The sequence below is a fragment of the Lepidochelys kempii genome, chromosome 7, assembly GCF_965140285.1.
Source record: "Lepidochelys kempii isolate rLepKem1 chromosome 7, rLepKem1.hap1, whole genome shotgun sequence".
Classification (NCBI taxonomy): domain Eukaryota; kingdom Metazoa; phylum Chordata; order Testudines; family Cheloniidae; genus Lepidochelys; species Lepidochelys kempii.
Window position 1 is genome coordinate 52,040,215 of NC_136386.1, and position 27,396 is coordinate 52,067,610.

General features: G+C 47.3%; 2 protein-coding genes across 5 annotated transcripts in view; one reads left to right on the plus strand and one right to left on the minus strand.

The window, feature by feature from the left end:
• The window catches only part of EMC3 (ER membrane protein complex subunit 3), a 31,996-nt gene extending 29,215 nt beyond the window's left edge, over window positions 1–2,781 (minus strand). Inside the window, exon 1 of the mRNA XM_073352758.2 lies at window positions 2,575–2,781. The gene's annotated coding sequence lies outside the window, so the exon portion shown is untranslated. The remainder of the gene's footprint in view (window positions 1–2,574) is intronic.
• FANCD2 (FA complementation group D2) overlaps window positions 2,622–27,396 on the plus strand; it is a 188,493-nt gene continuing 163,718 nt past the window's right edge. For 2 of the 4 annotated variants that reach the window (XM_073352718.1, XM_073352719.2), the window contains exons 1-9: window positions 2,622–2,722; window positions 8,376–8,465; window positions 11,698–11,835; window positions 13,569–13,636; window positions 15,153–15,256; window positions 19,434–19,497; window positions 21,647–21,699; window positions 23,356–23,434; window positions 26,057–26,181. In XM_073352718.1, the coding sequence (XP_073208819.1) occupies window positions 8,399–8,465; window positions 11,698–11,835; window positions 13,569–13,636; window positions 15,153–15,256; window positions 19,434–19,497; window positions 21,647–21,699; window positions 23,356–23,434; window positions 26,057–26,181 (698 nt within the window). In that variant the 5' untranslated portion in view covers window positions 2,622–2,722; window positions 8,376–8,398. The remainder of the gene's footprint in view (window positions 2,723–8,375; window positions 8,466–11,697; window positions 11,836–13,568; window positions 13,637–15,152; window positions 15,257–19,433; window positions 19,498–21,646; window positions 21,700–23,355; window positions 23,435–26,056; window positions 26,182–27,396) is intronic. The other 2 variants (XM_073352722.1, XM_073352721.2) reach the window with 2 other exon arrangements.

Below are 27,396 nucleotides of genomic sequence, written 5' to 3' on the forward strand. Positions count from 1 at the left end.
CCAGCAGAGAGACCCCAGCCCCCTCCCCAGCCTAACAGCTGCCTAGTGCACCATGCCTGGCACAAAGACCTTAGACCCCTCCCTGGCCTGACAGCCACCTATTGCCCTGTGCCTGGAACTGAGACCCCAGCCCCTTCCCCGGTCTGACTGGCACCTACTGCCCACTGCCAGGCACTGAGATCCCAGCTCCCCCGCGGCCCAACAGTCACCTACTGCCCCCTGCCCGGCACAGAGACCCCAGCCCCCTCCCCAGCCCAACAGCACCTACTGCCCCATGCCCAGCACAGAGACCCTAACCCTTTCCCTGGCCGGACAGCACCTACTGCCCCCTGCTGGGCCAGAGGCTCCAGGCTCCTCCCTGGCCCGACAATCACCTAGTGCCCCCAGCCCAGCACAGAGACCCTGTGATGTTCTGTACCTCGGGGGATCATCCAGTACCCCCATGTTCATTCTTATAATATGTTTGTGTGGTATCTAATGCAAAGTTTGTCATGTTGGGTGTCTTTAGAAGGCTTATGATGTACTGAGCATTGTTGTTATGGTAATGTTATGGATTGTAATTTCATGTATATAGTTATGAGGCTGAAAATGCATCCTCATGGCCTAAAGCAAACCCAAGCAAAAACTCTCCAGAAGCAGAGGAGCAGTTCACACCTCATCGGGGCATGTATGGGACAACCCAGCCCAGCCTCACAGGAACAAAGGGCACTGGCCTAGGCAACAACAAAGGATCTGTTGGACTCTCGAGTGAGTCACCCCCCTTCCTTTGGTCAGTTTGAGAATGCGATGAGGTAGTGCTCACTTGACTTGGGGGGGGGGAGGGGCAAAGCCAAGAGGGAAGAAAGGACATGACAAAAGGGAGAGACGTTTGCCATGCCCTTCTCTCTTCCACCTTCATCTACAGACATCACCACGAAGCGATTGAAGCGCTGATCAAAGGGGAGAGCCTGGCTGAAGAGCAACCAGCCAGCCTGTTGTGAGAAGTTTGTAAGGGTACTGAAAGTGTTAAGATCAGCTTAGAATGTGTTTTGTTTTTATTACATTTGACCGACTCTGACTTTTTGTGTTTTGATTTATAATCACTTAAAATCTGTCTTTCATAGTTAATAAATGTGTTCGATATTTATTCTACCTGAAGCAGTGCATTTGGTCTGAAGCGTGTCAGAGACTCCCCTGGGGATAACAAGCCTGGTACATAAAATGATGAATTCATATGAGCTTGCAGCGTCCAGTGAGCATAACTTGACAACTGCAACACAGAAGTTCCTAGAGTTGTGTCTGGGACCGGAGATATTGGTTAGTGTCATTCGGCTGCAAGTCGCTGGGAGCAGCTTACATGCCAGAGGCAGTGCGTGAACAGCCCAGGAGTGGGGGTTCTCACAGCAGAGCAGGGTAAGGCTGGTTCCCAGAGTCAAGGATTGGGGTGACCTAGAAGATCACTGGTCCAGATGACACCAGAAGGGACCGTCACAGATCCTAACCACCTCCCTGGCCCAACAGCCACCTGCTGCCTTGTGCCCGGCCCAAAGACCCCAACTCCCTCCCGGGCTGGACAGCCACCTACTGCCCCCTGCCCAGCACAGAGACCCCAGCCCCCTCCTCGGCCTGACAGCCGCCTACTGCTCCCTGCCCAGCACAGAGACCCCAGCCCCCTCCCCGGCCCAACAGCCGCCTACTGCCCCCTACCCAGCACAGAGACCCCAGCCCCCTCCTCGGCCCGACAGCCGCCTACTGCTCCCTGCCCAGCACAGAGACCCCAGCCCCCTCCCCGGCCCGACAGCCGCCTACTGCCCCCTACCCAGCACAGAGACCCCAGCCCCCTCCTCGGCCCGACAGCCGCCTACTGCCCCCTACCCAGCACAGAGACCCCAGCCCCCTCCTCGGCCCGACAGCCGCCTACTGCCCCCTACCCAGCACAGAGACCCCAGCCCCCTCCCCGGCCCGACAGCCGCCTACTGCCCCCTACCCAGCACAGAGACCCCAGCCCCCTCCCCGGCCCGACAGCCGCCTACTGCCCCCTACCCAGCACAGAGACCCCAGCCCCCTCCTCGGCCCGACAGCCGCCTACTGCCCCCTACCCAGCACAGAGACCCCCAGGCCCCCCCCGGCCCGACAGCCGCCTACTGCCCCCTACCCAGCACAGAGACCCCCAGGCCCCCCCCGGCCCGACAGCCGCCTACTGCCCCCTACCCAGCACAGAGACCCCAGCCCCCTCCTCGGCCCGACAGCCGCCTACTGCCCCCTACCCAGCACAGAGACCCCAGCCCCCTCCCCGGCCCGACAGCCGCCTACTGCCCCCTACCCAGCACAGAGACCCCAGCCCCCTCCCCGGCCCGACAGCCGCCTACTGCCCCCTACCCAGCACAGAGACCCCAGCCCCCTCCTCGGCCCGACAGCCGCCTACTGCCCCCTACCCAGCACAGAGACCCCCAGGCCCCCCCCGGCCCGACAGCCGCCTACTGCCCCCTACCCAGCACAGAGACCCCAGCCCCCTCCCCGGCCCGACAGCCGCCTACTGCCCCCTACCCAGCACAGAGACCCCAGCCCCCTCCCCGGGCCTTAGCCCCTCCTCACCCTTCGCCTTGACTCCGCTTCCGGGATTGATTGAACGCAGCCTTTCCGTGAGGTCCAGGAAATACGTAATTGTTAGGTCATCATGGCGAGACAGGACTCACTGCCTGGCGGGAAACACGAGTAGAGTCTGGAGCTGTCAGCGCGAACGGTAACCGCGGTTCTGTGGCCGTGGGGATGTCTCCTACGGGCCGCAGGGCCTCCCGCTTCCCTTCCTCCTCCGCTCCTCGGCCCGGTCTCCATGGTAGCGGGTGTTTGGGGGGATGGTGCCCTCCGTCTCCATGGCAAAGAGGTTTATGGGGGTATGGTGCCCTCCCCCCGTCTCTGTGGTAACGGTGTCGGGGGTTGGTGCCCTTCCACGTCTCTGTGGTAACAGTGAGTTGGCACTAGTAACCCCCCCACGTCTCTGTGGTAGCGGGGTATGTGTGTGGGGGGGTACTACCCTCCCACGTCTCTGTGGTAGCGGGGTATGTGTGTGGGGATAGTGCCCTCCCACGTCTCTGTGGTAGCGAGGTGTGTGTGTGGGGATAGTGCCCTCCCACGTCTCTGTGGTAGTGGGGGGTGTGGCTGGATAGTCCCCTCCCACGTCTCTGTGGTAGCGGGCTGCGTGCGGGGATGGTTCCACTCCGCATTTCCATGGCAATGGGCAGTTATGCACAGCCGATAATGGGGTGTGTGTGGGGTATGGTCTCTGTGACTTCTGTGCTAGTGGGATGTTTGTGGGGATGGTGCCCCCTGACATCTCTGTGCTAGTGGGGTGTTTGTGGGGATGGTGCCCCCTGACATCTCTGTGCTAGTGGGGTGTTTGTGGGGATGGTGCCCCCTGACATCTCTGTGCTAGTGGGATGTTTGTGGGGATGGTGCCCCCTGACATCTCTGTGCTAGTGGGGTGTTTGTGGGGATGGTGCCCCCTGACATCTCTGTGCTAGTGGGGTGTTTGTGGGGATGGTGCCCCCTGACATCTCTGTGCTAGTGGGGTGTTTGTGGGGATGGTGCCCCCTGACATCTCTGTGCTAGTGGGGTGTTTGTGGGGATGGTGCCCCCTGCATCTCCGTGGTAGTGGGCTATGTGCGGGGATAGTGTCCCCCCACGTCTCTGTGGCAATGTGGTGTGCGTGGGGATTGTGCCCCTTCATGTCTCCGAGATAGCGGGTTGTGAGGCGGATGGTGCCCCGCACATTTCTGTGATAAAGGGGTGTGTGTGGGTATGGTGCTCTCCCACATCTCCATTGCAGCGGGATGTGGAGGGGATGGTTCCCCCCGTCTCTGTGGTAGCGGGGTGTATGTGGGGATGGTTCCTCACAACACCTCTGTGGTAACTGGGTGTGTGTGGGGATGGTGCCCCCCCACATCTCCATGGTAACAAAGTGTGTGGGGGGATGGTGCCCTCCCACATCTCTGTGGTAGCGGGGTGTGTGTGGGGATGATTCTCCCCCATCTCTGTGGTAATGGAGAGTGTGCGGGGATGGTGCCCCCCCCACGACTCTGTGGTAATGGAGTGTGTGGGTGGGGATGGTGTCTTCCCCCGTTTCTGTGGTTGTGGGGGGATGGTTCTCCTCTGCGTCTCCGTGGTAGCAGGCTGTGTGCAGGGATGGTGCCTTCCATGTCTCCGTGGTAACATGGTGTGTGCGGGCATCGTGTCCCCCCACCTCTCCATGGCAATGGGCAGTGTGTGGGGATTGTGCCCCTTCACGTCTCAGTGGCAATGCAGTGTGTGTGCGTATGGTCCTCTCCCATGTCTCCGTTGTAGCGAGGTGTGTGGGGGGGATGGTGCCCGCCATGTGTCTTGCTGGAAATGGTGCCCCCTGTCTCCATGGTAATGAGGTTTGTAGGGGGATGGTGCCCATCCATGTCTCTGTGGTAGGGGTCTGTGTGTGGGGATGGTTCCTCCCTGTCTCCGTGTATGGTGGTGATGGTGCTCTTCCACATCGGTGTAATAGTGGGGTGTGTGCGGGTTTTCCTCTGCATCTCTGTGGTAGCGGGCTGTGTGCAGGGATGGTTCTACTCCACATCTCCATGGCAATGGGCAGTTATGCACAGCTGGTAATGGGATGTGTGGGGGGATGGAAAAATCATGGAGCAGGTCCTCAAGGAATCAATTCTGAAGCACTTAGAGGAGAGGAAAGTGATCAGGAACAGTCAGCATGGATTCACCAAGGGCAAGTCATGCCTGACTAATCTAATTGCCTTCTATGACAAGATAACTGGCTCTGTGGATGAGGGGAAAGCAGTTGATGTGTTATTCCTTGACTTTAGCAAAGCTTTTGTATGGTCTCCCACAGTATTCTTGCCAGCTGGATGAATGGACTATAAGGTGGATAGACAGCTGGCCAGATCGTCGGGCTCAATGGGTAGTGATCAATGACTCCATGTCTAGTTGGCAGTCGGTATCAATCGGAGTGCCCCAAGGGTCGGTCCTGGGGCCGGTTTTGTTCAATATCTTCATTAATGATCTGGAAGATGGGGTGGACTTCACCCTCAGCAAGTTTGCAGATGACACTAAACTGGGAGGCGTGGTAGATACGCTGGAGGGTAGGGATAGGATACAGAGGGACCTAGACAAATTGGAGGATTGGGCCAAAAGAAATCTGATAAGGTTCAACAAGGAAAAAAGCAGAGTTCTGCACTTAGGATGGAAGAATCCCATTCACCGCTACAGACTAGGGACCAAATGGTTAGGCAGCAGTTCTGCAGAAAAGGACCTAGGGGTGACAGTGGACGAGAAGCTGGATATGAGTCAACAGTGTGCCCTTGTTGCCAAGAAGGCTAACAGCATTTTGGACTGTATAAGATGGGGCATTGCCAGCAGATCGAGGGACGTGATCATTCCCCTCAATTCGACATTGTTGAGGCCTCATCTGGAGTACTGTGTCCAGTTTTGTGCCCCACACTAAAAGAAGGATGTGGAAAAATTGGAACGTGTCCAGCATAAGGCAACCAAAACGATTAGGGGACTGGAACGCATGACTTATGAGGAGAGGCTGAGGGAACTGGGTTTGTTTAGTCTGCAGAAGAGAAGAATGAGGGGGGATTTGATATTTGCTTTCAACTACCTGAAAGGGGTTTCCAAAGAGGATTGCTCTAGACTGTTCTCAGTGGTAGCAGATGACAGAACAAGGAGTAATCTCAAATTGCAGTGGGGGAGGTTTAAGTTGGATATTAGGGAAAACTTTTTTACTAGGAGGGTGGTGAAACACTGGAATGCGTTACCTAGGGAGGTGGTGGAATCTCCTTCCTTTGAGGTTTTTTAAGGTCAGGCTTGACAAAGCCCTGGCTGGGATGATTTAGTTGGGGGTTGGTCCTGCTTTGAGCAGGGGGTTGGACTAGATGACCTTCTGAGGTCCCTTCCAACCCTGATATTCTATGATTCTGTGATGGAGCCCCCCACGTCTCTGTGGCAGCGGGGTGTATGAGGGGATGGTGCCCTCCCACATCTCCATGGCAATGGGCCGTGTGTGGGGATGGTGCCTCTCCATGTCTCCGAGATAGTGGGATGTGGGGGGGATGGTGCCCCCCACATTTCTGTGGTAATGGGGTGTGTGCGGGGATGGTGTCCCCCCATTTCTCCTTGGCAACGACTCTGTGATAGCGGGGTGTGTGTGGGGATGGTGCTTGAATGAGGTGAATTGAAAAATACTATTTCTATATCATTTTTACAGTGCAAATTTTTGTAATAAAAATAATATAAAGTGAGCACTGTACACTTTGTATTCTGTGTTGTAATAGAAATTAATATATTTGAAAATGTAGAAAAAATCCAAAAATATTTAATACATTTCAATTGGTATTCTGTTGTTTAACAGTGCAATTATTAGCAATTAATTTTTTTAATCACAGCTAATTTTTTTTTTAGTTAATCACGTGAGTTAACTGCGATTAATCAACAGCCCTAGTTAAAAGTCCTTTTGGGTCCTACATCCATCCCTGATTTTATTTGCCATTTTAAAAAATGATTTTTCAATAATATTTTCCTATTTAAGAACAAACTCTTTTTCTCTCTCTCCTATTGCTGTGTGAAAAACTAACAGAAACAGCAAGGGGAAGTGACTGACTAACTGATTGTAGTGCAGAGGGCTGGGGAAAATGAGAGACTAAAACCAGTGTGCTCTCAAATGTGCAAAATAACCAAAGTGAAATAATAGAGAAAAATACTCCATAGGTTCATAGATTTTAAGGCCAGAAGGGATCATTGTGATCATCTAGTCCAGTGGCTCTCAAGCTTTCCAGACTACTGTACCCCTTTCAGGAGTCTGATTAGTCTTGTGTACCCACGAGTTTCACCTCACTTAAAAACTACCAGCTTACAAAATCAGATATAAAAATACAAAAGTGTCATAGAACATTATTACTAAAACATTGCTTACATTCTCATTATTACTATATAATTATAAAATCAAGTGGAATATAAATATTGTACTTACATTTCATTGTATAGGATATAGGGCAGTATAAACAAGTCATTGTATAAAATTTTAGTTTGTACTGACTTCGCTAGTGCTTTTTACGTAGCCTGTGGTAAAACTAGTTAAATATCGAGATGAGTTGATGTACCCCCTGGAAGACCGCTGTGTACCCCTTGGGGTATGTGTACCTGTGGTTGAGAACCACTGGTCTAGTCTGACCTGCATAACATAGGCCATAGAACTTCCCCAAAATAATTCCTACAACATATTGTTCTCTTCTGATAGCTACATTAATACGTAAAATTAGTGTATTTGTGATAATGATAGGTAAAATGCATTTAAAATAGGGATGTAAATAGCGTTTAGAAAAAGTAACATTTTAAACTATTAAAATTATATTGATTAAACATTTAACTGTTAAGGAGTTCACAATACAGGCTCCGGAACTAGGGTTGTTGCATCACCCTCACATTCTATGCTGGGTTTTGCTGTTGGTCTTGTGCCCGGGGTCCTGGCTGCTGGCCCCAGCCTCAACCCCCTTATCGTTTACTGAATACATTACTGGTAAGGCTGATGCTTATCGGTTAATCGGTTACCATTTTACATCCTAATTCAAAAAGTGTGTTTTGTTAGCTTTGTCCCTTTTTTATATACTTTCCTTTACACAAAATTAAAAAAGAATTACATATAATAGAGAACAAGCAGTACTTGTGGCACCTTAGAGACTAACTGTCTCTAAGGTGCCACAAGTAATCGTCGTTTTTTCTGCTGGTACAGACTAACACGGCTACTACTCTGAAACATATAATAGAGAGTAATGCTAGATATGTGTCTGAAAGATATAGAAACAAAGTATCTCTCTCCTAGGTACTTATAATGTGCCCATAATCTTAGTAAGTGATGGTAGCTATATTATTTGAGAAATCTAATGTGATGATGTAATTGAAGATTGTATCATGATGTGTGCACACAAGGGAATAGAGTGATGGTTGCATGTTCAGCCTTGGCTTTGGGATTTACTGACATTTGACTGTTTAACTGCGTAGACTTGTAATGTCGGAGTTTCTTTTGGTTACTCCAGTTAACTCACCATTTAATTCAACTGGCAGTTGAAAGAAACACAGAAACTCAGAACCTGGTGTTCTGATAAAAAAAAGAGCTACACCATGCTATTTCAGTGTAACTGGAATTCCTTGACATCAGTCTGCATTGAAGAGGTGTTTGTGCAAAGAATAATGCTGGTTAATCCGATCTCATTTCCTTTGAATGGGCAGTCTGCATTCCTGGAGCACTTTTCCTTCACTATATCCTATCCTCTATTCACTTTTGATTTGTTTACAAATTTTAAAGTAAAAACTGATCTCTGCCTAGTTGCTAATTGTTTTTTTTAATATTATTCTAGGATACAACAAAGATTTTGTTGCCATGGTTTCAAAACGAAAATTGTCCAAATCTGATGCTCATGGGGACAGTCTGATTGCAGAATTACCACGTATGTGTAGCAAACTCCTCTTATTTGAAGTGAAATTCCTTTGGTAGAGGGCAACAGTTCACAGGCAGGGTGCATAGAAGTTTTCTAGTAAAGTGACGGGTTGTGCAGAATGGCCCCACAGAATATAAAATGGTAACGTTTGATAAGCCACAGTACAATGAAAAATAACAAAACCAAGGGTGTTACCAGGTCTGAAAAATCTGATTGCCTCTTTTCCTCCATCTCTGCATTTATGTCTCTCTGGACTGATGGGAGCAAGCCTCAGTGCCATTAGAGGGAAGTAGTAAGCCCCTCCTTCCCCCAAAATAAGCCCATTCTACCAAAATCACAGATTTTAAAAAAAACAGCCACCTCTCTACTGAATGGGGGAAGGAGAAAGCAACTTCATTTTCACTCTAGTAAATGTGCAAGGTGCTCAGATATCCCAGTGATAGACAAGGTAGAAGAACCGAGATAGAGAGTAAACTCTTCAGGGCAGGGATGTGCCTCCTACAGATGCCTGTAAATAAAGTACCTAGCATGCTGGTGGTGCTGTACAAATAATAACTAAGGCATTGCATAATTCATATGTGTTGGCCAAGCTTGTTGCACAGCTTAGGGGCTCCTTGTTTTTCTCTATTCGCCCCCACTCCACCCCTGCAAGCTCCCTGTGTGACACTCTCCCATCCCCTTCTATTACACTGGGACTCTCTTCAACTCCCCTCTATCTCCCTCCTGCTACGAGTTCTATGTGCTGCATGTCCCTCTCCCATACCAGAGTTCCCCATTGTCCCCACATGCCAGTGGCTTGATTTCCCCCCCATTTCCACTCTGCCCCATGCCTCCTCTTCGCCCCCATTCTAGGGGCTGTGTGTGCCTCCCCTTCCCCCATACCAGGTTTTCCCAGGCTTCCTCCCCACCGGGGTTCTCTGTGCCCCCATTCTTCCCTCCCCCATTCCTGGGTCCCCCATACTCTCCACCACGGCAGGAGCTCTGTATGTACTCCTAGACCCCTTTCTCCCATACAAAGGTCCCCCAATCTCCCCCCCCGAGGAGTTCTGTGTGCCCCATTCCCCTCTCCCCGTTTTCACCTTCCCTCTCATGCCTGTGTGGTCCCCACTTACCTTATTCCAGAGTCTCCCATTCTCCCTCACATGCCAGAGTCTCTGTGTGCACTCCTGTTCCCACCTTCACCCATGCCCCCCAGTCTGTCTCCCCCACCATACCAGGATCCCCCATTCTCTCTTTCACCAGGAGTTCTGTGTACTCTCCCTTTCTCCCTCCCCTCATTCCAGTGTCGCCCATGTCCATTCTCTGTGGCAGGAGTTCTGTGGCGTCCCCCATTCCTCCTTCCCTCTATGGCAGGGCCTCTTGGTGAACCCTTATTACCCGGCTTTCCCCATTTTCCCCCCCATGCTAGGGCTTTGGGTGTCCTCCTCCCATCCCTCTCCCAGCATCCCCCATTCCCCCCCCCCCATGCCAATGGATGTGTTCATGTCCTTCTCCATTCCCCCTTCCCCCCAATTACTTTCTGTCTGGGAGCCAAGGTGGGTGAGGTAATATCTTTTATTGGACAAATTTCTGTAGGTGAGAGAGACAAGCTTTCCAGCTTACACAAGTCATGCAGGGTGCCAAGATGTTACACTCTGTTGTAGGGGTGGGCAAACTTTTTGGCCTGAGGGCCACATCGGGGTTCCAAAACTATATGGAGGGCCGGGTAGGGAAGGCTGTGCCTCCCGAAACAGCCTAGCCCTGCCCCCTCCCAGTTCCTGCCCCTGGACTGCCCCCCTCAGAACCCTGACCCATCCAACCCCCCCTGCTCCTTGTCCACTGACTGCCCCCTCCTCGGATCCCCACCCCCTAACTGCCCCCCTGAGACCCCACCCCCATCCAACCCCCTTGCTTCCTGTCCCCTGACTGCCCTGACCCCTATTCACACCCCCGCCCCTTGACAGGCCCCCTGGGACTCCCACGCCTATTGAACCGCCCCCTGCTCCCTGTCCTCTGACTGTCCCCGGGACTCCATGCCCCTTATTCAACCTCCCTGCTCCCCGCCCCCTTACCATGCCATTCAGAGCAGCAGGCCTGGCAGCTGTGCTGCCTGGCTGGAGCCCGCCACGCTGCCCGTCAGGAGCTTGCAGCCCCGCCACCCAGAGTACTAGCGGCACGGCGAGCTGAGGCTGTGGGGGAGGGGGGACAGAGGAGGAGGGCCCGGGGGCTAACCTCCCCAGCTGGGAGCTCATGGGCTGGGCAGAATTGTCCTGTGGGCCATAGTTTGCCCTATTGGGATGTTGCTCTATTGGGAGGATGGGCAGAGCTGAGATGGGGTATTGTTTTGCTGGAAGGCGTTAATGAGTGCCATCAGCTTGTTGTTTGATAAACAATTGCAGAGGTGCTTGAGGCTATGTCTGTGCTAAAATACTAGCAGGGGCTTTATGTGTCTCTGTCCCCCCCTTTTCCCCCAAATTAATAAGCATTGATGAGTTGGAATTGATTGGATGTGTATTTAAAAGTGATTGCCTCATAGACAGGTTTCAGAGGAGTCACAGAGACCCCCTTGGGACTGTCGCCTGATGTGCTGAAACTACCTCTGAGCCCATCTTCCCTGCCAGCTTGGGACTTCAGAACCCTGTTTTGTTGAGCCAGACACACAAGCCTGCTGCAACACAGACTGAACAATGCCCCCAAAGCTGCAGACTTAACTGAAAACAGCTTAGCAGGTCACCTCTCTCCAGCACCCAGCTCCTAATGGGATTCAAACCCCAAATAAATCCGTTTTACTCTGTATAAAGCTTATACAGAGTAAACTCATAAATTGTCCGCCCTCTATAACACTGATAGAGAGAGATGCACAGCTGTTTGCCTCACAGACAGAGAGACAGAGACATGCCATCAAGTTGAGTTCAAGGCCTTCCAAGCTCAGCCAATAATTTGTTAATTGTGACAGTGGCTTTAAAGAAAATGTTGGTATTAAACCAGATGCTTTAGGTCATGAACAGACCACCAGCTGGGGCCAGTAAGAAATTTCTCCTTATGCGCCTAAGTGTTTTATATCTTCCTCCTAAATGTCTGCTATTGATCACTGTCGGAGACAGCAGCGGAGTGGATAGACCACTCGTCTGACCCTCAAAGGTAATGCCTCTCTTCACAGAATATCTTGAGGTATGGCTAATTTTGAGTTAGTGAATTCTCTTAAGGAACCCCACTCCTTATTGCATCTGTTTATCCTACAATAATAAGCCTTGCTTTCCAGAAACAAAAAAGTCTCGGATCTCTTGCAAGGAGAAGACCTCTGCCGAAGATGGAGCGGTGGAGAATGATAGCATCTTTGTACAGCTCATCAAAACAGCAGGAATTACTCTGAATTCTGGGGAGAGGCAGAATGACATAGGTATGGATTTAGCATTCTGTGCTGTATTTAGCTGTGGATGTATATATCTATCCAAAAAGCAACATTAAAAGGAGTTTAGGGTGACAGAATAAAACACTCAACTCAGGAAGCACCAAAGTTAAAGTCAACCTCATGTGCGCTGTTGAATTACATGATTTCTGCCTTATTCAATACGCAAGATGGACAATGCGCATTGAATGAGGCAGCTGATAAACCTTTATTTTTAATCTCCATTGTTCAGTGAGTAAATCCTTACTTCCCTTATTTGCTGCATACTGATCAACACATTACACACATGCTTCCACTCTTCTGACGTATACATGCATGTGCCGTGCTGGGAGAATGCTGGAAGATTGTAAGGATGGAATGAGATAAGGCTCTGTGAGTTGCTCTAACGTTTTCTCTTATTTCCTTATTAACCCATTACAGAAAATGGGCAAAGTAAGGATTTTATTTTTAAATATTACAAGGTTTAGCTGAAAAGGCAGGAGTACTAGAGTGAGAGAGCTTCAAATGGAAATCACCATTCCCCTTCCTCTCCCAGCTCAAGCACAGCGGTCAGCAGTTCTGAGGAAGTGGTTGCATTATTTTGAATTAGCCACTTTGCTGTTTTTTGGACTTAGCAGTACCAAGCTTCATTGCCACATGGGGATCCCAAGTCAAGTTTCTCATTCAGTACTTTGTATCTGGAGCATTGCAGGCTTAACATCCTCATGATGCATGTTTTAATAGTCCCACAGTGACTCCCTTTTACTGGCTACTGGATGAACTGAAGTGGTTCTGGCAGAGACTTGCTGCTTCTCTTTAGAGTGGCTGAAACACTAGAAATGCAGGGTGTGCTTGTGGGGACAGAGCAGTCTGATGTTGCTGGCGGGTTGCTGTCATATCTTGTAGGGGTAAATGGTCTTTCTTTAGTAGTATAGGAGTTAGGGATTTGAGCTGGAGGAGAAAGAGCTTAATCATGCTGTATTCATTAGGACACAAGGAAAACCATGGGATTGTTGCGGTTCAAATACAAGACAGCACAAAGCTTTAAGCAAGCAAACAGGCTGGTCTGCCAACGGACTGGTCCTGTCAGCTTTCCACCCTCTCCTTTATTCTTTCTCTCCCCCTGCGCATTACAGATAAAAGGAATACACTGGCTTTATTTAACATTCTTATTTACCAATTTCTATCTACCGCATTCCTTGCTCTCGGGCCTTGAGCCCAGTCCTGGGAGGCTTCCCACGGTTCATGTCATCTGGGCGAGATTCCAAGGTTCATGCCCTTGAGAGGAGCTGTGTGTGCACTGCTCCTACACAACACTCCGGATGTGCCCTGAACGTTGCCAAGTGCATGAACCTTCATAAATCCTACAATGGGATCCCTTTCCTGCTGCTTGGTTCCCCAGTTTGTGTTCTTGAATGGGCTGGCAGGGTCTCCCTACTAGGAGTGAGCTATACAGCTGACTGTGCAAGATTGGAGAGACTGCACATTGGTTATTCTTTAAATTTCATCAGATCCGCTTCAATTTTGCCATGATGGAGGGAATGTGAGTAATAGTATCTTTCAGGTTTTTGTTAACTGGGCACTCTAGATGAAGTGAACTTGTAAACTCCGGTGGGTAGCTGCTTTGTAATCTGCAAAGCAACTTGTATTTGTTGCTGAAATACTGTGAAGTTTCCATGACTAAAATGTATGACTAACATGTATGTTGCATGACTAAAATGATTTACTCCTGACTTTCTCCATAGCCGTGGATCAAGCAACCTTCCAGAAGAAACTCTGCCAGATCTTGAGGAAGCATCCTTTCTACCCACATGTATGTAGCTAACACCACAAATTTCAGGAGACGTCAGTGTTTAAAGTCTGTGTGCTACTTGGCTGTGTGGCCGCTCCCTGTGCTAATAGGCTATTAACATAGGCTAATTGCTGCTGCACACCCAAAATTGGCAGTGCAGAATGTGTCAGGTAAAAGAGGTATGCAAATGTAGCCAATTCCAGAAGTGTCCCAATGGCCCCCCCCTCTTCTGCCACCTTCCTGAGAAGAATATTGCTGCTTGTTCTTGGGCCCATTCTTTCCAGATGCCTGTCTGTCTCCCTCTCACCAATCCCCCAAACTGTATTCAACTCTTTCCCACATCTCTTTGGCTCCCTTTACCCTTCCTGCTCTGGCTCTGTCTTTTTTGAGCTATCATGTCAGACTCACCAGCCACTAATAGGCTGATTGGAGGCAAATCTGCACTTGAACCTGTCAAACCTCATCCAGTTTATATGCTGCTAAAGTGGCCTTGTACAATTCTGGGACAAAGCATTGCACATCTGTCTCCATGGCCATGACCCCTATTCTGCCCATGTTGGCCCCCTCCTCAGGCATGCACTGCTAGAAAATGTGACTTGGGAGAGAACTGAAATCCAAAGGATGCAAGAGACAAAGACACATGCAAAGGGGAGGGGGGCAAACTTAACTTTTGAATGGAAAATTGTCAGTTCACTGTTCGGTAAGTAATTGGCCTGGTAGCTGCCAGCAATGGAATGGCCACTCTTTGTTTAAATGTGTTCATATTGCTAGGGTTTTCTCTTCCCCTCCTCTCTTCCCTTGTCCCCATCTCAAACAGCCAGATCAAATATGAAACTTCTGAAGCTACTTGTTTCAATATTACAACTATTTTTGGACATTGTTGTTTGCTGTATTGGACACCATGCTCCCAGCTGCACTGGGAGAAGTCACAGCTGGGACTCAGCCCTTTGAGTCACAAGCAGATGAGGGGAGTTTGAAGCTGTCACCCTAGAGTGCGTTTGTAGAGGAACCAGCATCTCATTTGCAGGCTGTTTAGATTAGAGTAAAGTAGAACCTCAGTTTTACCAGAACCAATCTCACAAATGACCAGTTATATGAGCCCTTTTTCCAGATAGAAAAATATCATATAATGAAAGTAATGCTGAGGAAGAACAGGCAACATCTCTTCATATTCTAAGGCCTCTAGTGCTTTTGAAAGAGCTTTTCAGCAGCTTAAAGGGCAAGCAGAAAGTGATGCAGTGTATCATACTGCACCAGACATACATCAATTTTGAGATGTTCAGTTTTAACAACTTTTTGATTTTATGAACTCCTCAATTCCCAATTAGTTTGTAACATAGGGTTTATGCTGTATCTCTAAGATGTCCATTGTGTTGCTTCCCCTCTAGTTTATCTCTGCCTGCAGCCTCCTGTCCAGCTGGGTGCTCCTTGGCTATCTTAGCACAGAGCTCCTCTTCCCCCTCATCCTTTGCACAAATAGCCCATCCTAAAGGAAAGTGGGTGATCAGGGTTCCTACTTTTCCCTTTTTCTCTGCAGGTTGTGCAGGAGTTTGTCAGTGGCTTGGAGACTCACATTAAGGACAGAGACCAGTTCAGGAACTGCCTTCTGCCTTGTGCTCCAGTGCGGGGCGAGGTTACGAGGTCAGAGAAAATGCATTTCTTTCTCCCTGCCTGTAGGAGTTAGTCTCTGCTTGAACAATGCAAAATTGGTTGTGGGGAGAAGGATTTATTCTGTTAAGCCAACCGTACTTTCATAGATAGAAGGGTTTATTCTGTTAAGCCAGCCATTCTGTTAAGCCAGCCCAGGACCAGCTCTAGGCACCAGCAAAGCAAGCACGTGCTTGGGGCGGCACAATTCCAGGGGTCGGCGTTCCGGCCACTCTTTTTTTTTTTTTGCTTGGGCACTTGCGCTCTCGGTGCTTGGGGCGGCAGATTTTTTGCTTGGGGCGGCAAAAAACCTAGAGCCGGCCCTGAGCCATCCGTACTTTCATAGATTCTTTAGCTATGTCTACATTACAAGGTAGGAGTTTGATTCCCCTGCTCGTGTGTGTAGACTCATGCTAGCTCTTATCGAGCTAGCATGTAGTGTAGTGTAGCCTGGTAGCAAGGGTAGTGGCAGTAGAGGCACAGCTTAGCCATGCCAAGTATGTATCCACCAGTTCCAGGTAGGTTTGTACTCAGCATGACTAAGCCATGCCTCTGCTACCACTGCCCCTGCTACCACTGCTGTACTGCTATTTATACTTCCACTAGCTGGATGAGAGCTAGCACAAGTAAGGAAACACACTCCTAGCACTTAATATAGACAGCCAGAGATTCTAAGGCCAAACGAGACCACTGTGATCATCTAATCCTGTATAACCCAGGCCAGAGACCTGCCCCAAAATAGCTCCTAGAGCAGATATTTTAGAAGAACATCCAACCTTGATTTAAAAATTGCTAGGGATGGAGAATCCACCAGGACCCTTGGTAAATTGTTCTAATGGTTAATTATTAGCACTGTTAAAAAATTATATTTTATTTCCAGTCTGAAATTATCTAGCTTCAACTTCCAGCCATTGGATTTTGTAATACATTTTCTCTGCTAGATTGAAGAGCCTGTTATCATATATTTGTTCCCCATGTAGGTACTTATAGATTGAGATCACGTCACCCCTTAACCTTCCCTTTGTTAAGCTAAATAGATTGAGCTTCTTGAGTCTACCACTATAAGGCACATTTTCTAATTCTTTAATCATTCTTATGGCTTTTTTCTGACTCTTTTCCAATTTATGAATTTATGCTCAATGACAGGATCTATCCCTCAGGCAAAGGAATGGTTAGACAGGGGCATGGCGCTTAAATAACAGTACGTTAAAGGTGCGGAGTCATTGGGCATACTAGTTGTCTAGGTGTGACTTGGGCCACAAGCAATTACTTTTGGAGGTGGTACAGTACCTGTTCCTCCCTGATTATACTCTAGGAACTGTGGTAAGAGCAGACACTGGGGAGTTAGCAGTTGCGGTAACACTGGGGACAGCAAGATTCAGAGTCTGACAAAAAATCCACAAGATTTGGCAGAGATCGTCTGCTTAAATAGTGTCTCCAGAAGATCTAGGAAAACCCCAAAGGTTCAGCTTTCCCGGCCAAGGCTCCTTCCAGAGCTTGAGCTGGAAATGAGCAAGGCTGATTTATAATTTAAATGAACTATTGTCTGTGCCTCTAAAATTTCCCCTGGCTATTCCCAAGAACAACTTGGCCTAGTCGAGAGAGACTTCTTTGTGGTACCACTAGCTCAGAAATCCCTCTCTCAAGTTTCCAGCGTCCATAGAATCATAGAATATCAGGGTTGGAAGGGACCTCAGGAGGTCATCTAGTCCAACCCCCTGCTCAAAGCAGGACCAATCCCCAATTAAATCATCCAGCCAGGGCTTTGTCAAGCCTGACCTAAAAACTTCTAAGGAAGGAGATTCCACCACCTCCCTAGGCAATGCATTCCAGTGTTTCACCACCCTCCTAGTGAAAACGTTTTTCCTAATATCCAACCTAAACCTCCCCCACTGCAACTTGAGACCATTACTCCTTGTCCTGTCCTCTTCCACCACTGAGAATAGTCTAGAACCATCCTCTCTGGAACTACCTCTCAGGTAGTTGAAAGCAGCTATCAAATCCCCCCTCATTCTTCTCTTCCGCAGACTAAACAATCCCAGTTCCCTCAGCCTCTCCTCATAACTCATGTGTTCCAGTCCCCTAATCGTTTTTGTTGCCCTTCGCTGGACTCTCTCCAATTTATCCACATCCTTTTGTAGAGTGGGGCCCAAAACTGGACACAGTACTCCAGATGAGGCCTCACCAATGTCGAATAGAGGGGGACGATCACGTCCCTCGATCTGCTGGCTATGCCCCTACTTATACATCCCAAAATACCATTGGCCTTCTTGGCAACAAGGGCACACTGCTGACTCATATCCAGCTTCTCGTCCACTGTCACTCCTAGGTCCTTTTCCGCAGAACTGCTGCCTAGCCATTCGGTCCCTAGTCTGTAGCTGTGCATTGGGTTCTTCCTTCCTAAGTGCAGGACCCTGCACTTATCCTTATTGAACCTCATCAGATTCCTTTTGGCCCAATCCTCCAATTTGTCTAGGTCCCTCTGTATCCTATCCCTCCCCTCCAGCGTATCTACCACTCCTCCCAGTTTAGTATCATCCGCAAATTTGCTGAGAGTGCAATCCACACCATCCTCCAGATCATTTATGAAGATATTGAACAAAACCGGCCCCAGGACCGACCCCTGGGGCACTCCACTTGACACCGGCTGCCAGCTAGACATGGAGCCATTGATCACTACCCGTTGAGCCCAACAATCTAGCCAACTTTCTACCCACCTTATAGTGCATTCATCCAGCCCATACTACTTTAACTTGCTGACAAGAATACTGTGGGAGACCGTGTCAAAAGCTTTGCTAAAGTCAAGATACAATACATGCACTGCTTTCCCTTCATCCACAGAACCAGTAATCTCATCATAGAAGGTGATTAGATTAGTCAGGCATGACCTTCCCTTGGTGAATCCATGCTGACTGTTCCTGATCACTTTCCTCTCATGTAAGTGCTTCAGGATTGATTCTTTGAGGACCTGCTCCATGATTTTTCCGGGGACTGAAGTGAGGCTGACTGACCTGTAGTTCCCAGGATCCTCCTTCTTCCCTTTTTTAAAGATTGGCACTACATTAGCCTTTTTCCAGTCATCCTGGACTTCCCCCGTTCGCCATGAGTTTTCAAAGATAATGGCCAATGGCTCTGCAATCACAGCCGCCAGTTCCTTTAGCACTCTCGGGTGCAACTCGTCCGGCCCCATGGACTTGTGCACGTCCAGCTTTTCCTGTCCAGTGCAAGACAGGTTTTGGTCTCTCTGAGGCACCTTTCCAGTAAGTTCTTTTGACTGGGATCAGGCAAAGAGTTCCCCTTGGAGCTTTGCAGTTGAATTTTCAGCTGTTGCTCCAACTCAGACTTTGCCCACAACTCTGCTAGGACTGAAGAAATATGTAGCCTGTATCATCTTCCTCTCCTGAAGATATCTAGTCAGTTTCTGAGTCCCCAGATTTGTTAGTAGAATTCAGTTCACCTCCCTTCTCATTCCCTCTAGTTTGTCCACTTGCTCCCACACAGACGTGCTAGTATGGTAGATCAGTGGAGGCTTTGGCAGAGTTGCTGGTGCCAGGGCATAGCATGATACTGCCAACAAAGCCAGTTCTTCCCATATAGAGGGTGACCTCAGTGCAAAGAGGACTCTCAGGGTACATCTACATTGTGATTAAAAAACCCATGGCATTGGGTCTCAGAGCCTCGGTCAGCTGATGCAGGTTCATGGGGCTTAGGCTGCGGGGCTAAAAATTGCAGTCTAGACACTTGGCCTTGGCCTGGAGCCTGGGCTCTGAGACCCTCCTCCCTCGCAGAGTCTAAATAACAATAGTTAAAAATAGTTAAGATTGAAAGAGTGTTAAACCTGACTGCATCTAGTGCCTAACCACAAATTTTTATAAACCTGTTTGTCATACACTTCTAAAAGGACCCTTTGCTTTAGAGGGTCTGGAAATGCAGAGTTATATTTGATATGCAGCTAGTTCCCCACTGCCATGTACAGCAAGATTCAGAGTTTGATAGAAAATCCACAAGCACCACTAGCACCTGACCAGTTTCCCTCTTTGACTGAGGGGTTGTTTTTGATAGGAAAAGGACACTGTTGTCATTTTAAGTAGATTTTTTTTTAATCTCTGCTGGACAAAAGCAGCGTGCTCACATCATGAATCTTCCTAACAATAAAATTTTTTTTGGGCAGAAATTTGGTTCATTCATACTGTGAAAGCCTTATTAAACTACTACTTGGAATTGAGACTTTACAGGTAAGGACATTTTAACATATTCTTCTTTTCAGTTGTGACTATGTATTTGGGGACATCTAATGCTTACGAAAGTAGAGGACTGTTAGAGCTGGTCACACTGCAGACACGTACTAATCTGCACAAATCCGCTGATGCTCCTCAGTCCAGACTAGCTCTCCTGCTTTTCCAGTCCTGACACAGCTCTACCGGTGTAAAGGGAAAGGTCCGAGAAGTGAGGGATGTAGATAGGGAAAGGAATCCGTCGAGGGTACAGGAAGGCAAGAGAAGAGGATTGATAGGGACATCAAGGATTGCCCCAACGTGCATGTTCCAGGCTTCAGCCTTTACTCTGTAATCTTGAGACCTGCTGAAAAGTTGCTGCTCCAGCCATGGGCCCTGTCATTCCATGCTGGGGAAGTGGGGCTGGAGAGAATCCATCTGGGCAACTGCATGGTAGGAACTTACGGTGTTTTGTTGGGAGGTTCAGCTCCCTTATTGGAGAAGCAGGGAAGGTTTCTGTAAAAAAATTATCTTCTCTCTATCAAGGTACTTGTATGGCCACCATTGTCACTGTGCCTCACAAACCTTCAAGGGATTGTCTTTGTGAGAGCTGTAAACGAGTTGCCCCTGACCAAAGCTTCTGGAACTCCTAGGAATATTATATGTACAATGCCCAAAAACAAGCCAGGTGCTTACAAATGTACCCCTCAATCTTTATTTAGTAATAACATGTACATTAAGAGCAAAGAATACCATACCCATGTAACATCTGTTAAATCCCTTAAGTACTTGGTTCTAGCAAAACGTGCCTCCAAGAACAGATCAATGGTGCCATCAAGGAACAGCCTTGAGTAAGGACTTATGTGGCACCAGACCACCCAAGGCGATACAATCCCCCCTGGAGCCTCCTAAGCTTCAGGAGTGTGCTCATGCTGTGCCACCCTTTGGGGCAGTTTGCTCCCTCCTCCACAGCTGGCCAGCTGTGCTGGCTGGTATGGAAGAGGGGCAGGACCATGTCCCTGTCTCTTTTCTGCTCCCTCTGCAGTAGCTAGTTCCCTGGAGGCACTAGGAGGAAGCAGTTGCTATGTTTGGGGAGCACAAGGACTATGATTATGCCTAGTCCTTGTGCAAGGAGTATTGGGTTGGAAGGCTCTGTGAGTCCTCCCCCACTACCTTGTGTACCCTTGCAAGAGCAAGCCAGTCTCATTTGCAGCATACTGCATGCTTATACTTTTCTGACTAGGTGGCAGTCATTGCCCTTCAGTTTCCTGAATTACTTTCCTGGCACATGTCCCGCAAAAGAAGCCATACAAATGAAGCACAGTGTATTGTAATAATACTTCAGGTTAACAGAGCCTTTCCTTGCAAGGCACTTTGTTAATCATATGTGCACTACAACAGTCTCTGAGGCAGAGAGCAGTAGCTGCCTCACTACAGGCTGCTGCACCAGTGAGCAGGGCTTATCAGGAGCCAGGAGGAAAAAAGTTTTTGGTTTTTCAATCCTCTTGTAATTCAAACACCTTAATGATTGTTGTTTTAAATAAATTTTGAAAATTTCCATTTCGGCAGAGGCCAAGTAGGGAAAATTGGAGCCACGAAGGGGAATGTTTTATATAGGAAGTGTGTGTGAAAGTAGGGAGTTAAAATAGAAACTTTTTTTAGTCTTACCTGTAGTGGTTGTTTCTGATGCCTTCAGCAGAGAGGTTATATAATGGAGTCTGGGGAAGGGAGTGTGGCTTCACATGCTTTTTTTTTTTTTTTTTTTAGCTAATTTTAATTGCCACTCCTGAGTTATTTTTGCTTGATACTTTTAAACCTAGCAAGCAAGTGATCCTGCTTATATGTCTTTGTTCCTGTAGGTCAGAGGTGGATAGGCTTCACAGTCTCTGTGACTCTGGTCTAGGGGTGCACCTAACTACCAAGGTTTTCCAATTTGCAGGAATCTTCCTCTGGTTTGCATGCTGTGTGTGTTCTGTCTGTGCTCGTGAGAGGAGAATTCCAATGAGCAAAGTTTCTGGGTCATGCTTTTGGGTCCCTTGTACTCTGTGTGAATGCAGTGCCTAGGGCACTGGGCTCAGTGCTGAATGGGGCCTCTGAGCACTACCACAGTCTTAAAAAAAACAAACAAACCCCAGCAGCATAATACTGCCTTTCTCTTTTTCTGTTTTAGCCTGCTGTTATAACATTGTTATTGGAGAAGCTCCCTGAGTTCTTTTTTGACACGTGAGTGCCTTAATATCTTTTCTCTGACCTGAACTGAAACCTTGTCTGTTGAGCATGATCCCAGCTGTTTGCTTTTAATCAATGACTAAAGGTTAACCAAAATGACCCAATTTACATATATGGGAAAACACTGAATCTGAGGAAGGGAGAGTACAATGTACTATACAGTACTCAGAGCTCAAGATAATTGGGCAGCATATAGCAGAGGACAAGCCTAAAGATGGGGAATTCTCCCTGATGTGGTGTGCATTCACTGGCTGTTGGTGCTTACATTGGGTATATTGCACAGTACAATAGTAAAGGCAGAGGCAGTATGGGAGTGGAATTAAAAGGTGTCCCAGCAGAGTCCGGAGTACAACAATGACTTTTACATCTGAAAGAACTGAGATCCCTTTTAGTAATCCACTTCAAAAACTCCAAATTCCCCTGTACTGTGGGACTCAGGAACTCCACAGCAAAGACTCCCCACTCTTGCATAGCTCAGGAATATGCTGCTCAGCATGTAACTTCTTACAACAATGTGATTTTAATTTTCAGGTTTCCTTTTTTCTTATTTCACACTCCTGGAAAAACAAAAACAAAATTACAAACACTCCCCCGCTCCTTCCCCACCAACCACAACTAGAAAATTCCGCTTCAAAAATGTAATTAAACTTCTATTTAAAGTTGCTCTCATACAAGCTTCAAAACAAGGTGGAGAAAAAGTTTTTGAAAATATGGAAATGGTCAGTTAAATTAAAGTATATTAATATTCCATTAGCATTTATTAATGAAAATATTAAAAATATTATAAAAATTGTCCTTATACATGTGTACAATATCCTTAACTCTGACCTGCAATATATACTTGCAAATTCTGTCAATGTTTACATGGGCTAAACATTTATTGCTAGTCTGGATTCTGCTGTAGTGTGGGAAGAGCTTTAGAACTCTCTTCTCTAATCCAGTTTTGAAGCTATTTGTGACATTCGTGGATAGAGGAAGCCTGAAGCTAAGTCACACTGAGTGCTCATTTGCATGCCAGAATGCTTGTGGCTGAGGCTTGATCTTAGGTGACACACTGAAATCGGTTGGTTTCTGGATGCTTAGGAAGTGAGAACTGTGAATGGTTTGCCCTATTTTGTACTGACATCTGCAGTGGTTGTAAATGAAATTTTGCGGGTAGCTAATCCATGAGGGCCTGCTAATCTGCATAGTTTTGAAAAATACTTAGAAGAAATTCCTTTACCAACTGAGAGCTAGCAGTGAGAGGCTCTGCTGCAGTGGAAACTGGTCCAAAGCATCAAGTTTTGCATTTTGCACAGTTGCACTTTTCTCTCCCCTTGTCCATTATTTTCGTAAAAACATGATATTTCTCTTTCTAGCTGAATTTGCTTTGCATACTTGCATTCTGTCCATGGGCACCACATTATTACTAGTTTAATATTTAAAACAAAAAACAATTCCTCTATCTGAATGCTATTGTTTCAAAGTCTAGCACAATGGTGGGTAACCATGTATCAGGGCAATAATGAATCTGGAGAAAAATGGACAGCTATTCTACATTGTTTCCAGCTTTGGCTTCTCTAGCAGTCTTGCTTAACAGTGAGACTGGTGTTGGCTCTGCTGGTAGGATAACTTCAACTGACTTGTATTTCACTTGTTCTGACTTTTCAGTGTGGGCACCTTTGGAACCAATTTCCCCCGTCTTATTGTCAATCAGTTTAAATGGCTTGACAAAATACTTGACAGCAAGGTAAGTACTAATGGTGCAGTCAGCAATATGTTTTCTCCATTTGGTTCTTTGAGCATCCTCAGATGGGATGAGATAACTATTTTGCTTGTAGGTCATAACAAGCACCTACTGCAAAAGTATGGGAGGGGGTCAAGCAATCAAAACATGTTGAAAACCTATGGCTTTTTTTTTTAGTACTATATTTAATGGCCATTATGAATCTTAGGATTTGACCCAAAGATCTTAATATGTGGGCTGATAGAAATTTTGATGATAATGATTAAAGTGGAATAGCATGTGCCCCTCCCAAAGCAGAGGACCAAAGGAGAATCTAGGAAATAAAGAGGACTGGACAAGAAGTCTAGCCCACAAAGTTAGGTGTAGGGAAATGCTCTGTAAAGTATATTGGTTTCTTAGCTAAGCCTCTGTGAAGTTTCAGATGTACAATATATAAAGTTCCAATCTATTAAAGTTTGTTCTCCAGTACTAATTTATTGTATCCAAATGCTTGACAACTTGTTCTTGTAAAGCATAAATGCCATGATGCACTATCCCAGTATGAAGATGCGTTAACCCCACAGATATTGGGGGAATTTTTAATACCCTGCATGTATAAGTTGTGAAATGCAGAACAGCCCCATCTAATACAAATCATAAAAATTTGGATGGCTGAGAACACTAGATATAGAAGAGATGAGGATTTAAGTGAGGGTTAAAGTGATTTCAATGCATCTGCATCTATATTAGGTGTTTGCCCTGATTTAACCAGATTAAAGACAGTTTAGTTAAACCAGTGCAACTGTTCTAATGCAGGCCAAACCTTAATATGTACAGACTAAGGGTCTAATCCTGTAGTCCTTGTGAAAGTAGTCTCATTAAAGTCAGGGGTGAAATGCTGGCCCCATTGAAGTCAGTGGCAAAACTCCCTATGACTTCAATGAGGCCAGGATTTCACCCAAAGTAAGTAAGGGTACAGGCGCAGGCACCAAATTACTGGAGTTATTATTGTGAGTCAGTGAGGGTAAATAGTGGGGAAGGTATAAGTATGGAGCAACTGTGATCATACTAAGATATCTTTGACCATTAAATGTCTTGTAGTATTTCTTGAATGTAGGAGAAAATGTACAGTAGTGGATGTCAGGAAGGAACATGTCCTACTCCCTGCTATCCCCACAGCAAAGACAAGATCACCTGCTGGCAAGAGGCCCTTTAGATTTGCAGGCACAGTTGCCTGACACCTAAATATAAGGACTGTTTTTTATTTTCCTTATTTCGGACTGACAGACCATTCAGATTGTAGCCTGAGGACTTCGAATGTTAGCTGTGCATTTGAAACACCCAGTCAGAAGTCTGTACTGGAGTTAGCGCCTGACGTAACTCCCAATGAAATAAGTGACAGACCTCCCATTGACTTCAATGATAGTCAGGGGCATATTGGCTTGAGTCTCATTTAAAGAGCCTTGATCTAAGGCCTGGTCTGCTCTTAAAACTTGGGTTGATGTAGCCAAGGTGCTCAGGGGTGTGAAAATTCCATACTGACCTAACCCCCAGTGTAGACGCAACTAGCTTGATGGAAGAATGCTTCCATCAACCTAGGTAGCATCGCTTAGGAAGGTGGAGTTCTTGCAGCAACAGAAAAACCCCTTCCATCGCTGTGGCCTGTGTTTGCACTACAGGCTTACAGCAGCATAGCTGTGGCGCCATATCTATGCTGCCAAGTGCCTATAGTGTAGACCTAGCCTAAGTTGTTTTGAACTGAAGAACTTCATAATTGTTTAACTGCCTGGTCTTGTTACTGAAAAGAATGGATGTCAGTGAACCTGAAGAGCTAACTGGATTCGACAGTTCCATCAACACTTTTTGGAGAACTGCTGTTTAGATGGCTAAGAGGTAGATGAGGAGGAGGAGGAGACTGGTGAAGAATTAGAGATGGAGTCCATATAATTGTTCTAGCTTTCTGTGTTCTCTGCTTCCTTTTTCTGTGTTTTTTTTTTTTAAATCAGTCTGTCTCTGTTGATTACTCAGTACTCAACTACCATTACTAATAAATGAGAGCAACTGTCCCATAGTGGTTTGAATGAAAGAGGGTTGTTGTCAATTGTAAAGGCTTCGTTATTTTTATTTTCCAATCTCCTTTGCCCAGCAAAATAATTGGCGTTTTAACAGCAAAATATACAGTGCTTTAAAAATCACACTGTGTTTTAAATTGTCATTTGGCTTAGTGGAGAAGGCACTGGGCTGGGACTCAGGAGATCTAGGTTCTGTTCCCAGCTCTGCCATTGGCCTGCAGGATTATTATGGGCAAGTCACTGCACCTCCCTGGGCCTCCGTTTCCCCATCTGAAAAAAGGGGATTATGACCTCCTTTGTAAAGTGCTTTGAGATTGACTGACTGATGAAAAGTGCTAGGTATAATTATTATTTAAATGTGGTCAATCAAGAGGACAGTGATTATGGGTGCATCCACTACAAGTATAGAGAAATGACTTCATTAAGGACATTGTGTTTATAATGCCATCATTGCTTTGAAAATGTGCTGGGTTTTTGCTGGTGATTAGAAAGAAGGCCATGTTCCTTTTCTATTTGCTGTGGTGGTGGTGGTGGTGATGAAATTGTCATATGCCAGTGTTTCCCTCTTCTGCAGGATCTCATCATGAAATTAATGCAGATGGTTAGTGTTTCTCCGGTGCCAATCCAGCATGACATTATCACCAGCTTGCCAGAGATCCTGGAGGATTCCCAGCAAAGTGAATTTGCGAGAGAGGTTAGGTAAGGCTGACACTCATGCTGTCTCTTAATCCTCTGCACTGTGTGTGCTTTACTCCCAGCTGCTCAGTGCACCAGAGGTGAGATATGTCTTTATCAAATTGTGAATTCCACTTTGTTTTGTATCTTCCATTTTGTTGTAGGTGCTGAGCATATGTCTAATCTTGTCCGGGGGCAGGTTATTATGCTGTATCCAGACACTGCCTTGCTCAAGAAGGGTGTGACACAGATAGGGGGCATTCCCAGGTCCCAGCATACGTCTCTGCACAAACACCAATCCTCCCTCCTGTGGGGTCAGAGTTAACTCCCTAGATCAAGCACCATGGTCAACAATAAAACAACATTTTTTCTAACTCAGGCAAAGCCAGGAGTAGACCCAGGTCAGGCTCTCTGGCAGGAGTTACACAGACTCCCTTGCCCTGATACAGCACCCCCATTTCTGGCTAGGCACATGCCCAGACTCCCTGCCCCCCACCAATGCAAGCCCTACTTGGGTCAGTCCAACCTGTCTATGCACTCTGATGCTGGTGTGTGCTGTGAGCTCAAACTGCTGGGTCTTGCTGTGCTATCTCAGCAGTCCTGTTGTCTCCAGGTTGTGTATCTGTAAGAGTCCCCATTTTGCAAGCACCAGTGCAGTAGCTGCAAAAAGAAAAGTAGTAGTTGTGGCACCTTAGAGACTAAGCGAAGAGCGAGGGGAAGGAGGAGAAGGGAAGGAGATTGGGGAAGGGGTTCTACCGAGTCCCATAACTGTGACTGAGAAACAATCACAGAGCAATTTAGGGCCATCAGCTCTAATGTGTGTTAAATACTGAACCATCCACAGAGAACAATGGACTGTCTACATCAATGTCTAATTGTGGGGGAGGGAAGGGGCTGGAGTTTCTCAGCTTGAGCACACGGCAGAAGTGGTTAGAGACTATGGGTATGTCTCCACTAGAAATGTAAGTCGACCTGTATTAGATCAATTTACAGCCACTGTAGTAATTACAGTGTCCACACTGCCCTCCTTGGGTCAGTGGTGTGCATCCTCACCAGGAGCGCTTCCACTGACTTAGGGGCAGTAGACCCCTGTCTCTCAGCTCCACAGGCAGCTCCCTCCTGGGACCCTGGCTGCTCCACAGATTTCTGGACTCCCAGTGGGCTCTCTCTGTCTCCTCCCTCCCCCCAACCCCCATTCCCCACTGAGAGCGGAGAAAGTTGCCTGGGGCTTCCTGGCTC